At 40.4% G+C, this 15,603-nt stretch overlaps 1 protein-coding gene across 1 annotated transcript in view; it reads right to left on the bottom strand.

The window, feature by feature from the left end:
• Window positions 1–15,603, bottom strand: part of akt3a (v-akt murine thymoma viral oncogene homolog 3a) — a 108,079-nt gene that overhangs the window by 85,648 nt on the left and 6,828 nt on the right. The window contains exon 2 of the mRNA XM_066696428.1: window positions 1,340–1,586. Coding sequence (XP_066552525.1) covers window positions 1,340–1,385 — 46 coding nt within the window. The 5' untranslated portion in view covers window positions 1,386–1,586. The remainder of the gene's footprint in view (window positions 1–1,339; window positions 1,587–15,603) is intronic.

Raw genomic sequence — 15,603 nt, 5'->3', positions numbered from 1 at the left:
CATCATGTCACACTTGTCATATTTCCGTATTTGAAAGAAAAAAAAAGTCAGGCGCCAATCTGAAACGCCTCACCGCTCTGACATTTTACGATCTATCTTGTTACCTGAGGTCTCCACACTTAAACCTTTCTGCAAGGGCTGAGCAAACGCAGCCCACGAAAAAAAATCATGTCAGTGCTTTTTGGTCCACTGACCCTAGCCTAGACTGCTTGTATTTGCTCCCCGCAACAACAACCACCACCAAAAAAAAAAAAAAAAAAATCAATTTCAGCTTCTGAAGTGGCGCTGAGAGACTATACCTGGAGTCTTCTAAATCTACTCAAGTGTGTCAGACACCGAGCGGGGGCCCATAATTCAACAATGAACCCGAGGAGCGCCCGCGTGGCTCGCACCAATCGGCCGCAACAAATTCCCAGTCTAGGGAACGTGCACCTCACAGCACCGCACTGAAGATGCCAGGGAGCAAGACCGGCATCAACATTTATAACCAGGATCAATCTTTTCATGCCTTAACCCTCCAACACCTGCAACACCCCAGAGTCACTTGGCAGGGCTTTCTGAGAACCTAAACATTTATGCACAAACATAAAATGACCTGGAAGTACAGATAATGCTGCCATGAAGGAAATCGTCCCACCAAATTTCGTGGGTCGCTTTTCAGTAGCAAAGAAAAAGGCTTATTCCACGTCATCCTAAAAATCTAAACAAAATCACATTCTCTCCATCTCCCTGCGATTTGACACATGGTCTCTTCTGTAAACAGCTTTAAACAAACAGTACCATTTTAATATATGTATCTTTAAAAACAGCTCAAGATGAGAAATATCATTAGGGAGAGCAACAAAAACAATGATATGCCTGCATGCTTAGTTTTATAAAGAAAGCCATGAGAGGCGGTTAATTTGAATAAGCTCAATGCATTTAATTGTGGCTTTCAAAATCAACCGGAGTATAGGATGCATTTCCTAAACAGGAAAAAGAAAAGCTGAACTGAAATAACCGAGCAGTAGAAGACTCTACAGACCCCTGCTGATGGGGAAACTTGCTGATGTTAAACCACTAGCAGCAATAGCAGTCAAAAGTCCTGTGGTGGTGGCGGCAGAGGAAACTTGCAAATGACAAGAGCTCCTTCACGTAACTGCCAATCCTCAGCCTCCTACACCAACACACAATCGGACGCCAGGCCGGTGTGAAAGAACAAAAGACACATCCTTCCAAGAAGCGTGCAACACAATCAGAGGGGCTACACAGCCGCCCGTACACACACAGACACAGACACACACACACACAGCCATTATATCAACAGCAGCCCACTGTCGGGGACGGTGGGGGTACTTACCCCTTTTCTGCACCCAGCCTTCTTTGACAATAGTGACATCGCTCATGATGGCTCAACTACGAGCCGGGCTCTCAGAGAAAGGCTCCTGGGGAGGGGGGGGTGGGTCGGCTCCCTGCCGCTCTCGCTCTCTCCTCTCTCGTCTCCCCTGCGCGCGCTCCCTCTCTCGCTCGCTCTCTCTCTGTGTCGCCCGTTACTTCTCTCTCTTGCTCTCTCTTCAGACCTTCCCACACTCCAGCAGTGACTCAGCCTGGAAGGAAGTAGCAGAAAAAGGAATGCAAGGATTTTTTTTTTTTTTCCTCTTTTCTTCCTAATTCTTACACATTGACATGACAAACAACAAAGTCATTGTTGAAGCACATAACACACACACAGACACACAAACCCTCTTCCCCAGCACTAACACTGTTACTGAGGGTTCTTTTTTGTTTGTATTGTTTTGTTTGTTCTGCCTGACACCCCAGATGATGATTGTGGTTGTGTTGAGTATACCAACAAAAGGTAGAAAGACACCTCAATAAGCCATCAATACTGCTTGAATCGAATTCTCACAGAATCACAACATACCCTGCTACACAAAACTATGTCACATTGCCTGCTATGGAATAAGATTACATTGTGCATTTTACTTAGTATTGAAGTGTATTATATACAGTTCACACTCATTGTTTCCTGTATGTTACACTATTTTGCTCCAGTTATTAAGTTTTACACCAGCAATCTTTTTCCCTATGGCAATTTTGTATGGTTCCATCTAGAATCTATATCACAAAATTGTAAGCCAAAAAAACAATAATACATCCAAAAAATAAAAACAAGCAAACAAATATATAGTATCTTCATATTGCATTACTTGTGCTTTTGATTACATTTTGCACAAGATACAGTATGTAAAACATACCCCATTGCATTGCTTTACTAGATTTTTCCAAATATAGTCATGATTTATGAATCACAGCATTTTTGTTTTTGAGTTTATGCAATATCCTTAAAAAAATTGCACTTTAAACTTTTCTAATTTCTACTGCTCCCATAAATGCAGAACTTCAAACCACAAACCTGAGCTGGAAAGGAGACTCCGAGCCCGTTCACAATTTGAAACCGTCATTCATAAACTGAACGGCCATGCTTCCTGAGATATAGGAGATATATGTGGTTGTTCGAATGAGCAAGCGAACACGAGGGTAGGTGTTAAAACATTTCTGTAGGCGTACTCTGCAATGGGCTTAAAAATGTTGGCTTCCAGAAATATATGAATAAAAAAAAAAAGTCTTGTTCTCTCCAGCATGGTATTGAGGGCAGGGAGGTCAATCATACTGAAGGGGGTGCCTTCAGCCTGTGTTTTGGGAGTTCAAAGGTTTTTGGTTCCTCCCTCGTTTCCCAGTTCTTAAATACAACCTCAAGAAGTTTGGGGTAATTGACTCATTCTTCCAGAAATCATCCTTTTACTGACTACATTCTAGAAAGAAAAGCACAATGCAGTACTTTCTACCAAGTCTACCAAGTTCAGAGGTATGACAAGATTCACATATAGGAATTCCCCAATCACCAGATTCCTATTTTGTTTTATACCGCCAGCGACCCGCGGGTACTTTAGCTTGGAAAACAAAGGGTTAAACGTCACATAAACCAAACCGCAGGCTGGCATTTCCCACAGCACACAATGAATGGGCCTACATGACATTCTTGCTTGGGCTGTAGGCAAGCATCAGTATTTCAGTGACATTCCTCAGGAGAATCAGGTACGGGATTGGGGTTTTAATTGTACTCATTTCACGGTCTTCCAACTGACCTAGGCCTCACTTTCATTCAAGTTTATTTCCTACTGTATTAGGACAAAACACAAATTAATAACAATTCCCTGGTTTTGCATTTTAAGCAATGTCAAGTATCCATATACATATTACTGAAGTGAGTCTAATGCAACACAGCCTAAGCATTTTGTATGACAATGTATAATATTGAACTGTATGGTTTGGCTTAGTCCTGTACAGTACCTGTTACTCAAAAACTAATTTATCCTTAGCTTCTAATTGACTAAGTTGATGTCTCTGTGCTCTGGTGGCTGAACCAAGCTTGAACAGACCTAACTGTATTCCCCTCACGATTCAGAATATCGCATTGCTTGCTAAGGTTAAAAAGATTTAGCTCTGTCAATCTTTCATCTCGCATTTTGCATTAGTCTTTAAGACTCTGCAGCTTTTATGTCATTTATATTTCGTGGTGGCAACCCTCAACACAATATTCTGCTTTCCATTTCCTCTCCTGCACACACAATGTCCGAGATTCCAGTCTGCTGAAATAGACTAGGGCATTGCCACCTTTACCATACCTCTCTTGGGCATGTATTCTGTACCCTTTCAAATGTCAGCTTTCCAATTTTTAAATGCTTTTCCACAGTGTTGAAATGAGGTCTGCTTTTATACCCTAAAACATCTGTCCACAAAGGGCGGTGTCTTTTACTCTACTGCACGTTTTACACATTTAATTGCACATTGAACTCTCTCTTGCCCCATCTCAATGAGGATCTGGACAAAATTTACAACAGGAAGTAGTCTCTACTCCATGCATTGACACTCAAGTCAGTCCAAGGATAAAAAGGGCATCCACAGTATTTGAAGACTATAGAACACCTCCCACACCCCCACACCCTCTCTTCAGACTACTACTGTAGTTTGTCTTGTAAATACAGTATTGTGTTCTTCAAAAGCAAGCATGTCATGAAATATGTGGATCATTATCAACGTAACTGATCGCCAACTCATTTGAAGGTGCTGTCTAACTGTTGGAGAGCCACCAGTGGAATGATCTTTAGTACTAAGGAATATTAAAATGTACGCTAAATTGCTCTCCTAATATAATTTATTTTTTTAGCTTTTTTGTTGCATGCAATGCTTCCAAAAGACAATCTATTTAATATAATCACTCACAAAACACTGAATAATTGAAAGTTCCACAAATAGATGAAAAGGAGCCAGTGTTTTCAGGTGCTACCATTGGAGAACCGTAACTTTTTAATAGAAGAAATGACAAACAATAATGAAAAAACATCCACCACAAATGCGGCAAGTGATTTTCAACGGATTAAAAAAAATCTGAGCTTAAGAATTCAAAGTATAACATGTCTCCAGTTTCTCCATAAAGCATGCACACGCACACCCTAGCCAGAGCAGCTATACAGGCAGTGTCTTCCCACCCTCATACTCACACAACCTCATCTCTCACTTTTTGTGGCGAGACATCACAGAAAAAGGTCAAGTAAGTGGAGCAGTAAAAAAATTCATAAAAAAGTCCCTGGGCTGCCCATGGACAGTCAACAGCAATGGGTGTGAAAACTGCGCAGACCAGCGAGTCACGGGGCCGAGAGCTGCAGAAGGAACACCAGTGCTCTCGGAAAGACCGCCAGAGGGAAGGTCCACCGCATCCCGGTCATTCAAGGTAGGCCTAGGCAGCTGACATCCATGCACTTTCTGTTTCTATTTAAAACCCTGGGAAACAAAGCCATTTGAGGGAGAGCAACAACAACAACAACAACAACAACAACAAAAAAAAAATGTTGGAAAGACTTGTTAATTCAGTTTTATTTTTCCATGACTTAGTAGATGGATAATGAACTTGTGACATCATGATAAGAGAGACGGACACTGAAGTTAGGATCACATGCTGAAGTTAGGATCCTGCGTCCTTGGACGGAAATGAATTACAGCTAATCACAGTTTTCTGAAGAAATCAATTACGGAGAAGCATTTAGCCTTAGTGGGCTAATGCAATCTAAAATAGACCCCAGGAACTTGTTTGTTCACTACAGCAAAGGAAATTATTGTATTAATATCATAATTACGCTACCAGTAACGGTAGTATTACTCATAATAATCATATTTCGTATAGATTTTTCTAAATAAATGTATTCATTTCATGTAACCCTCTTCTTTACCATAATAGAGCATTTGTGATTTAAATGTTTTAACCCTTGGACATATGATGAGCCCCTCTGCTTTGTGATCTTATTACAAGATTAGGGGCCACGCCAGGTTAGTAACTCACTGGAAACAGCGTCTTAAGGCATTTAAATCCTTATAAATGAAAAATCTTTGAACCCAGTTTGGGACCACACCGTTGCAAGTCACCTCAGGTGGGACCAACTTAAAGCACCCTGAGGTGGTGTGTGTAAGTGAACTATTGACTGTGAAGGATGTCTGGCTGGGCTAAAGAGCGTACAGGTCATCTTAGCATTTGCTTCTCAGCGGGTTCTGTTTCCAGCAACTACAATATACAGGTTTCCCATGATGCACCACAAGAGGTTGGCATCTCTTACAGCAGACGCAAGGGCAGCTGCAAACTTCATAGTTTCCAAACTCCCGTTTTTCCGAGCGTCACATTCTACCTCGTCTTTACACCTAGCCTTTACACCAAGCCTGAGCTGTTGTGATACCAGGTATTTAAAGTAAGGTGCTGTACTGGTGATGCTGCATGAAATGTCAGCTTGCTAACAGAGGTGGGTGACTAAAACACCCACTGAGAACTGATTCAGTGTTCTGTAGGATTCTTCAAAAACAAACTTTTTTTGTGTGGAAATATATTATAAACTCAGTATTCACGTAGCCAAGATGAGCCTACAGTATACGTTTACAACAAAGAGGTAACTTACCCTTGAGTGAGTCTGGAGTAACTGGTTAGAACTGGTTGTGGGCATCTTTGGTAAAAGGGGACAGGTAACCCAATGACCAATAGTAGTCAGCAAGAGACCACGAACTCACGAAATGTCAAAATGGCCCCCGCTGAACGATTAAGGAAAAAGACACCAAGCTAATTTAAAGAGTACGCTTGGCCGAGCACACTGCCAACGACAGCCAACATGCATGGAGATGTTTAAGCTATTATCAGCCCGAGCTGCATTTAGAACAACCTTAATCTGCTTTCCAACGTGGCAGGGATTCAGCTGCAGCTCGCAGGGCCGGTGCAAACCCAGGCATTTCATTCACAACGTTGGATAATTGCTGGGAAATTCTCTGTGGCGTTGTCCTCCGCAGATGTCAAAATGACACTGTTACGCCAGTGCAGGTTATTGTCAGACAAGATACAAATGAACAACATACTACTGCACAACGTGACCGAGTGATTTCAATGGCCACATGTGGAGCAATAGAGAGCAACAGGGGTGTTACATAATTCCTGTGCTGCAGGAAGTGGGGAGGTCGGATACCTGGAAGAACAGCGTGCAGAGTTCCAGAAAGTGCTTCTCAAAGACAGTTCACACAGGCTAATGAGTGCCAGGAGACCACTTCAGTGTCAGACCAGAGAGGCTCGGTGGATGCAGAAGAGAAACAGTCACATCTTACAGGGATGTAACAGTGTCAGTTACACATTTACAGAAGAATGGGGGTAAAAATCAAAAAACAAGGATTAGCCAACCAAAACAACAAAAATAAGTGAAAATCCACCTAGTGGAGTTTTGCTGCTGGGCACATTAATTACAACCTTGAGTTAGTGAAATCATAAATAATAATGATAATAAACTTTCCTCAGCATGCCGTTCCATTAGTTTTGTTGAAATGCGCATCCCTTTTGTTTCAATTTCACTGTGGAGACTTTATTCATAAATTTTTCCTCCTTTGCTGATAAACTATGTCGAAATTGGTCCTTCCTGTGGGACGAACAAATAAAAAGCATGCACAGATTAAAAGCCGGAGGCATCTATTATGTAAACAGTCCTGATTGAATGTGTATTCTCACATGCTGACTTATTAAGAAATTATGTATATGTCGAGTTTGTAACAGTAGTTTAAAGTATTCATTTTCCTTGTGAGAGGTGAGGGTATCCTTCCTGCATGTTGAACATGGAAGTAATTATTCATTTCCAGATTTCAAAATTAACAGTCAAGTTTTGTCAGTTACCCAAACATTATTTCAGTCTGTGGTGTATTCCATAGCACCAGAAATGCTGAAATGCTTATATACACATCCAACAAACATCAAAGCTCAATGATGCTGTGTCATATTGCATATCAAAAGATATGAAGCGGTTTGGTTTAACTTAGTTACATTAACTCATGTGTTCACTGCTCGGGGAGGGGGTTGATGAGTAAATAATGCACAAACTGCATTATTTTTAGTCTAAAATTGGTAAACCTGTCATTTTTCCAAATACTGAGATTGTGATTTACTAATCTACTCTTGCAAGAATACACTGTCATTTCCACAGTTCCAAAGGTGGCTGTAATGACCCAATCCAAAGTTATCAAAAAGATTAAGAAAAATCAAAACTTTACGCAAACTTGAAAAGCGTCGATTTCCTTCAATCCGCACAGCTATGGATTATCTAACAGGAGTGTGGCAGTTTAGTTTTAACCACAAGTACAGACTGTGCCTTACACTTTCCTGCTTCCAGCAAATGTATTTTGAAGCCTTTCTCTTTGATAAAGTAGGACACATACATAGTACGTTCACTGTGAGGGACAATAGCATCTTTTTCAAATAACTAATTATGTTGTACAATCTCCTCTCAGTTTTGCAATACTCGTAAAAGAACACTTCCCCCCCCCATTTCCACGATCATCAACATAATACGGTTTGGTTACAACACTACTCAGAAAATATTCACATTTCTGGTAAGAGGGTTCCTCTAATTTCAAGAAAACTAATCAATTGAGCAGTTAGGGTAAGTTCTGTACTTCTGTGGAAAGTCTGCTTTTAATTATAGCTGTGCTGCAAGATTTCCATTAAATGACTTAGAGTTCAATGTGCTGTTCTTACTGCTTTTCATTTTGGAGAATGTTATAGATCGAGGTCTGACATCTGCAAAACTAGAAAGTTAAGATATTAAAACATACTGGGAGCATGACACATCAGTCATGAAATAAAATAAATGAATAAATGTAGGTGACTGTCAGCCCGTTTAGAAATAATAAGAGCATAGTCCATCAAAGTGGAAAAAAAAAAAGAAGTCAATGTTCAAAGGTGGGAGGTTTAATATTACAAGAAAGGAAAAATAGAAACTGAAATACCTGTAGTTATTTTGCAGTTATTTGTGACACACACAAAATCAAGACATCTCCCTAGTTCCAAAATGTCTGAATCAGCTTTGTCAGGTGTACAGAAAACAAAACAAAAAAAAAAACTTTAAAAAAGGCACAGTCATAAAGAAATGTAATTGAAATGCTACATCTCATTTTCAAGTGTCTCCTTTCACTTTCAGACTGCCAACAACAAAATTCAACATTTTGTCCTAGACATATAGATCACTCTGAAAACAGCTGAGATTGCTCTTTAAACAGTCCAGCAATACGTTTTTGCTTGCAAGTAACATTTATATTGTATTTACATGATACAAAAATACATGAATAAGCCAACACAGAAATAAAAACAAAGCAGAGAAACTAAAGTTGCTTTTAAATACTGGGCAATTGTGTCAAGTAGATTTGTCATCAACCACATACTGTACATTGTAATAAAAAAAAAGTATTTTCCCATTACCAGCCTGGGTGATAAGTTAGTATTATATGGAATTAATATACATGAAAAACAAATCGGACATATAACCCGATATCTGGATTGTGCCCCAGCTTTGAAAAAGGAATAATAAAAGCATCATATTTTCACCATTCCCAACCGATTACTACAAATCTCAAACGCTCAATTCCAAGAGAGATATACATATTGAAAGGGATTTACAGTTCAGCATCGAAATTTCAAACAGCTCTGCTCTTGCCTGAAATATTTATGAGGGACTTGAGCCTTCCTGAGGTAAACCTGTGGTCCGCAGTATCTCGGGAGGATGCGGAGGCTGAAGCAGACAGAAATTGTTAGAGCAACAGGGATTGAAACCTGCCAGAGAGCTCGTTGTAAGAGGTCAAAGCATCATGTTGCCGGTTACCACGGCAGAGCAAGGGAAAAACAACGAGAGAAAGACAACTGCTTGTAGTTCTACCATAACCCTAATCCATGGCTCACACACAGGCATGTTTTAAGATACATACAACTGCAACAAAGCTAAGGGTGGGGGGGTCAAAAAGAACATCAGAAACTCAGCCAGAATGGTAGAGTAACTTTCAAAATCACACAGAGCCTGACCTGAGCAGTCATGCAGAAGATATTTAAAACCACGAGTATGGTTGGGCTGCTAGAAAATTTTGCTTTGTTTTTCCATTTGAAAACCAATGCAAAACCATGTGTGATCTGGTTCTTCCCCCCACTGCAACCAAACACTTTCCCCAAGGGGCGAATTTGGTAGAAAAGGGACAGGAAGACTGGGAACTGAGCACATACAAACAACCAGAATGTAGCTTTAGGGAATGAAATCGGGCAAGAAAAAAGAGGGATCACTAGATGGAAGAATCTGCACTTCAGTTCACAGCCATCAGAAGTCTTTCTATGGTGGGGATAGTTACCATCAGCTCCTTAATGGACAGGGCAGGCGGATCAAAGCATTTCTAAGGCGGCCAGCGGGCAACACAAATGCAGATCGGTGTCCTTAAACTGCACGTTAATCCTGCTGATGTGTTTCACTGCAGGGGATTAACTTCTGTCTTATGAACACTGCTCAGTACCATACATTGCAGGTTAATAATAAAAAAAAGCCATGGCAGGACATTTATGGATAGGGCAGTATTAAGCTTTGGAAATGGCAAGTAATCCAGATCCATCGCATGGTGCTGATCACTGAGGGAGGAAGCAGGTTTTCCTTGAAGTTCCTAAGCACTTTACCCCAAACTTTCATGTCCGCCTCCTCCTTCGGGTGTCAGAACGTGCAGACATTTCTGGTGTACGTATTCCTCTGGACCGCAACGGCAAAGCCCAGCTCTCTAGTAAGATGACCACTGAATTTTTTCCAAGCTTGTTCTGATGCCATAGCCTTCAACTTTCTCCAGCTTTTTAGGTTCCTCCCGAGATTGGCAACTGGAGCACTGCCGGATACCAATTCAATACCACCCTGTGTCTTTCAAGATCCCCCCCACCTGCTTGTTTTATAAACTTAACACACCATGCACTGTCTGGAGGGTTATTTTTTCGCTCACTCATTGGCTGTAGCTTTCACTAGTTAAGGTTACTATTGATATACTGAAAGCATCAGGGTACTCAAGCAACCTTCCATCAATTTCTGGCAACTAAGAACATTTTCTGTAAATCAGTAACCCTGATAAGAACCTGTGCTTTTCATTTTCTCTTTAATTGTTCATTATGCGACTGACAAAAAATCATCAAATATTTAGTCACGTTGAATATACTGAATATAAGTAATGCATTAAATAATTTGCTTGGAAATATTAAATTCAAAGGACTGCAGGTAAATGTGTTCTTTATATGGAAGAAATCTTCAGGAAACAGCCCTTATCCCAAACCTTCTGTGGGTACAACAGAAACGACTGAAGCAACAATGAACCCGGCAACCATACGGACTCTAGAATGTAAAAATCACTTCCACATAATTATTTCATTTAACATGGACTGCTTTAATAATTAACTGCCAGAGGATATTTCAGAAAGTGCTGTTTGTCATTAAGAGATCCAAAACCAGGACAAAGGGGTGTATTCATAAGGAGTTCGTATGACATTAGAGCATCCAATTAATGACAATAAAGTTCTAGTATTCACTGACACACTAGCATGTAATGAAATGGTCAGAAATTAATTAGGGACCAGAATGGATGGCAGTGGGTGACATGGAGGGATTTATATACGAGCAAATTAGATGCATAATTGCTACAGGACTCGAAAACCAAGCCCAGTGGTGCAGGAAATGCCCATAAATGTAAATTCAATTATCCAAATTATTTTTTTAATTGAAATTCTATGACTTATCCTATTTTTGTCCATTTACAACAACTGTTCACTGGAGCCCAAGCTCTGAAAATGTTAATAAGCCTTTTCTAGGTATCAGGATATCAAGCTGATACCCTGATTTGCTTATGACCAGTTAATGACATATCTCTAATATGAAATATCACAATAAGGTCCCCACCCCCAACAAATGGACAATAAACTCAGATTAGACCAGGAACAGCAATTGCTCTTACTTGTGATTCAAGTTCAGCATAAAACTACTTAAGGCATCACATTTTTTTAAGACATCAGGTGTTTGTCAGAGGAGGCCATGTGGCGTAGCTACCTAGTTTAACTCTTTTTACCTTCCCACCCTTTCCCTTCAAATCCGAAATGCATGTGCACAACCCAAACCTCACTGAACGCATTATAAAACAAGGTATCGCACCTTTTTGTCTTTAAAGCATAGCATCTCCTGAACAGTACTAGGGAAAGGGTTACTGAATAAAATAAGATTTTTTCACATTACAATCTTTTCAAGCCTGCCTTATTTATCCCACTATGTCACAGAAATTGAATCCTAGAGAAAAATCATGCAGAAAATGTAAAATCAATGCGATGCTCATATATGGCTAGGCTCCTCCTCCTCAGTGAGGTAGAATGAGGCCAACTCATTCTTGGGTGGACACAAGACAGATATGCTTGTGCTTTGGATTTGTACATCTTCTCTGTTGTAAAACCCCTCCAAGATCTCAGAGGACAACATGGCAAAGAATCCCCTTCCATACGGCTGAGGAAGGCCTTCACCTGTCGGGCAGTTGCCAATCGCGTTCTGTATCAGGATTAAATTTTTAACCCTCGTGAGTCCTTACACACATCCATTCTGGAGTGGTGTACTGTAGACCTTGGCCCTGTGTGACTTTCCTTTTTTCTACAAATGAAATTCCATTATGTATCTTGCTGAAAGAGCTGCCCCATAAGGCATCAACGCTACAGACAAGATGTGCCACTCAACTCTGAAAGGAAAAAGACAAAACAAAGGCTGTTGAATCAAATGGGGAAGCAAATACGAATGCCTGGAATAACCTCCTGAAACAGAAGGCTTTGAGAAATGCCAGGTTAGTACGTTCTGTACTGACAGACTCACAAAGCACTTTAAAGAACAATTTATTGCATTTCTCTTTTTCATTTTTTTCATTTTTATATCCAGTGTATGTTGCATACTTTCCCATGCTGACAGACTTTTCCTGACACAACCAGCTTTATATCTATACTGGGGAGTTTAAGCGAGGACATGTGGGATCCCAAGGCAAGGACAGGCAAGACACTCACTCACAAAATGGGAAGTTGTGCAGACGAACACACCGTAAGTCATTTAAAGTGGGACCAAAAATAGTACATCGATTTACACCTTAAAACCTGTAGTAACTGAAAATCACATTATTTAGCATATAATTATTAAAAGGATCTGAAAATTAGTTTTTTGAACTTTGTTTCATCTCCTTGGCCTTTACTGTAATCTTTAAAGCAACACAAACAACCCAATTCATGACATTTATTATAACAGGTCAAATTCAGGAAATATTAATATAAAAAGTCAATGTCCACTATTGATACGGTGGTCCAGAAATATGGTGGGTAAAAAAAAACAAAAAAACACTACAAACATTATAACGTACATTCCGGACTCTGCACCCTTAGTGTAGTGTTCAATGACTTGAAATAGTGCCCATAAATTTAATAGACAGTAAATCACAAATTCAGAAAAGTTGACACGCTCAATTATTTATCCTCTTGGTACCCAGGAGTCACACCTCCCCAGTAAAATGACTCATCACGTCAAAGATGTACCAGCATGTGTGCCTCTGCAGTCCTTTATTACAGCTTCTTTTCCAGCGTATGTAACCCAGCCCCTCGAAAGCCTGTCTGTCCCACTTGGAACAGTGCGGGAGTGCGATGACAAATATTAAATTATTGAGGAGCATCGGTAATTCAAAGCACATGCTTATCGCCATCGAAGGGTTGTCGGACCTAGAGAAGGGTCAGTTAAGGATAATACATTTGAGAAAGGAAACACAAAACTGAAGCATTCCAGTCAGACAAGGACCCCATAACAAATTTAAAACCTGAGCTACAACCTGCAGAGAAACAGCATCCATCTCTAACAGCCTGGCATGACAGAGGAATAAACAAAGTGCACAATCCTAATATGTGCTGTGAAGGAATGATGAAGAGGAATCCATAAGGTAGATCGGTGAGGTATAGCAATGCTACTCGCTAAGAATTAACTGTAGTGGGTTTGCACACCACAACAGTCAAACCCCACACATGCTCCAGAGCAACACAAAGCCAGACACCGGCGTGACAAGCCCAGACCCTGCTGTGTAACCCTGTCACTGCAGAACGGCTGAAGCACTGCCGAGACAACCAACACAAATTCAATTTCTTTATGTAACCAAGGGAGCACCCTTGAGACATTCGCTTAATTTCCAACAGGGGGAGGGGTCTGGCCCAGACACCCACAAACCAGACTCATTAATCAGTCTCCCGGTGTCATAGAACAGTATAAAACTCCGATATGAAAAAACTACAGTGCATTACAAACATTCACTAGACCCGAGATTGTAATTATTTAAAAAGGAGATACTGTCAAACTTGACGCTGATTTTTTGCTTTTTATGGCTGGGATAAATTTAGTGCAGCCTGGAAAGCGACGCCACGTGCAAGTGGATTGCAGGTTTCAGCTACTATAAAATCAGCTATAAAATCCCGGCACGGTCCAGACAAGCAGTGAGACAGACCGTGGGCAAGACAGCGAAGGGGGCAAGGTGGCACAGTGAGTTAATGTTAGCTATACGCCCTTATACGAACCAGACAAACGACATGATCTATACATATGGGGAGACTTTCCAAATATGATTAATCCATATAGGGTTACAATTCTATTACTTCACGCTCATTAAAGTGAACAGCAGAATGGATCGATTGTAGGTTTTATATCCTCGTTATAGTTGGTTTATTAAAATCATGAACCAGGTTTCTTCAATGAGGATCATTCCCGTTTCACGAGGTATCTCATAGCATCCAGTGTGAAAGATAATCACTTGAAAGGGCATTTAAAGAGGACTAGAACAGCAAGGCCAGAACTGGTGTAAAATGATACCCCACAGCATTCAGGTCAGGGCACAATGCTTCTGGTAGTTACCTCCCTCAACGAGAGCTTGCATCCCTTTCAGAGTTTCCAACGTTAACCATTTCAGTGTCATGTTCACATTTAAGGTCCCAAAAACATATAGTAAAAATTAATTGATACGTTCAATCTGATGCTGAGTTTACCTTATTTACCAAAGACATTTGCTCAGGTGCCCCGTACGCCAAAATGGAGTTCAGTTCGTCAATGTTTACGTGTTGTAAGAACTGTGTGTGTAGACATGCAGCATTTCAGTTCCCAGCAAACCCAAGAAACAACCTTCAGGAACAAACGCACAAGTCTACTCCGATACCAATCAACTGACACCACCACAACGATGGTATGCTTTCTGCCATGACTATCATTTGCATATGTTGGACGTGGTCTCTCCCTCTGTAGTGTAGTGTAGTGTAGTGTAGTGTCTTACAAGGGATCAAAAATCTGCCAATGATACAATCAATCCATATCAATGACAGCCTCTCAATGGACACGGACTTCCTTCTATTAAAAAAAATAAATAGACAAAGCGTTTTTCTGGAGTGATTAATTGTGGCCGCGATTCTTTTTTAGCCTCAGAAGTACAGTGAAAGGCTTCCATTTTCCACTACTTTGCCAGGAGTTATTATGCATCCCGACAGCATCAGTGCTGTCTGAGAGGCTGTTCTGAACAGAAGGGGAAAGTGGCTCTTGTAGGTGAGGTGGACAAGCTGCCATGCGTCAACAAAGCACTTTGATCGCAGGGTCCGCAAGTGGCACTGATGAACTTGGAAGCAGCAGAGTTGCACAGGAAAGAGCTGGCTGCATTTAGATTTCCTGTTCTTGCGAGAAAGTCAACTTAGGTTATAGCCATGCTGTATTCCAATGCACAATTAACATTTTAGGTGGTTAAATTGGGACAATTACGAGATCATCCGCGATAAAGGATTGCTTTTTTTGTTTTTAAGTTGCTGATATGCATGCAAATTTATGCACATTTTTAAAGGCAGCACAAAATGTTATGAAACTGTAAAACTGTAAATGTATGATGTACGGTATTTGGTTGACCAGAATTTATTGCAGTGATTTTCAAGAAAATGTTTCCAAATTAAACATGTACAACATAAAAGGGTGCCACGAAGAATTCATAATTACAGGACATTATACACATAGTAAACAAAATGTTCTGGGCCAGTCACATACCATTTGTTTCTAAAGAAGCCCTTTTTATACATTTTGAAGCATCTTTCAAATATTTTTCTTCAGGTGCTTGGGGGTTAGATTGTTAAAAAATGCTCATCTTGAAACTCTGAAAAGAGTCACAAATCTCATCTAGTAACCA

This window comes from Amia ocellicauda, chromosome 23 (assembly GCF_036373705.1).
Source record: "Amia ocellicauda isolate fAmiCal2 chromosome 23, fAmiCal2.hap1, whole genome shotgun sequence".
NCBI lineage: Eukaryota > Metazoa > Chordata > Actinopteri > Amiiformes > Amiidae > Amia > Amia ocellicauda.
This window is presented reverse-complemented; position numbering and strand designations above follow the sequence as displayed.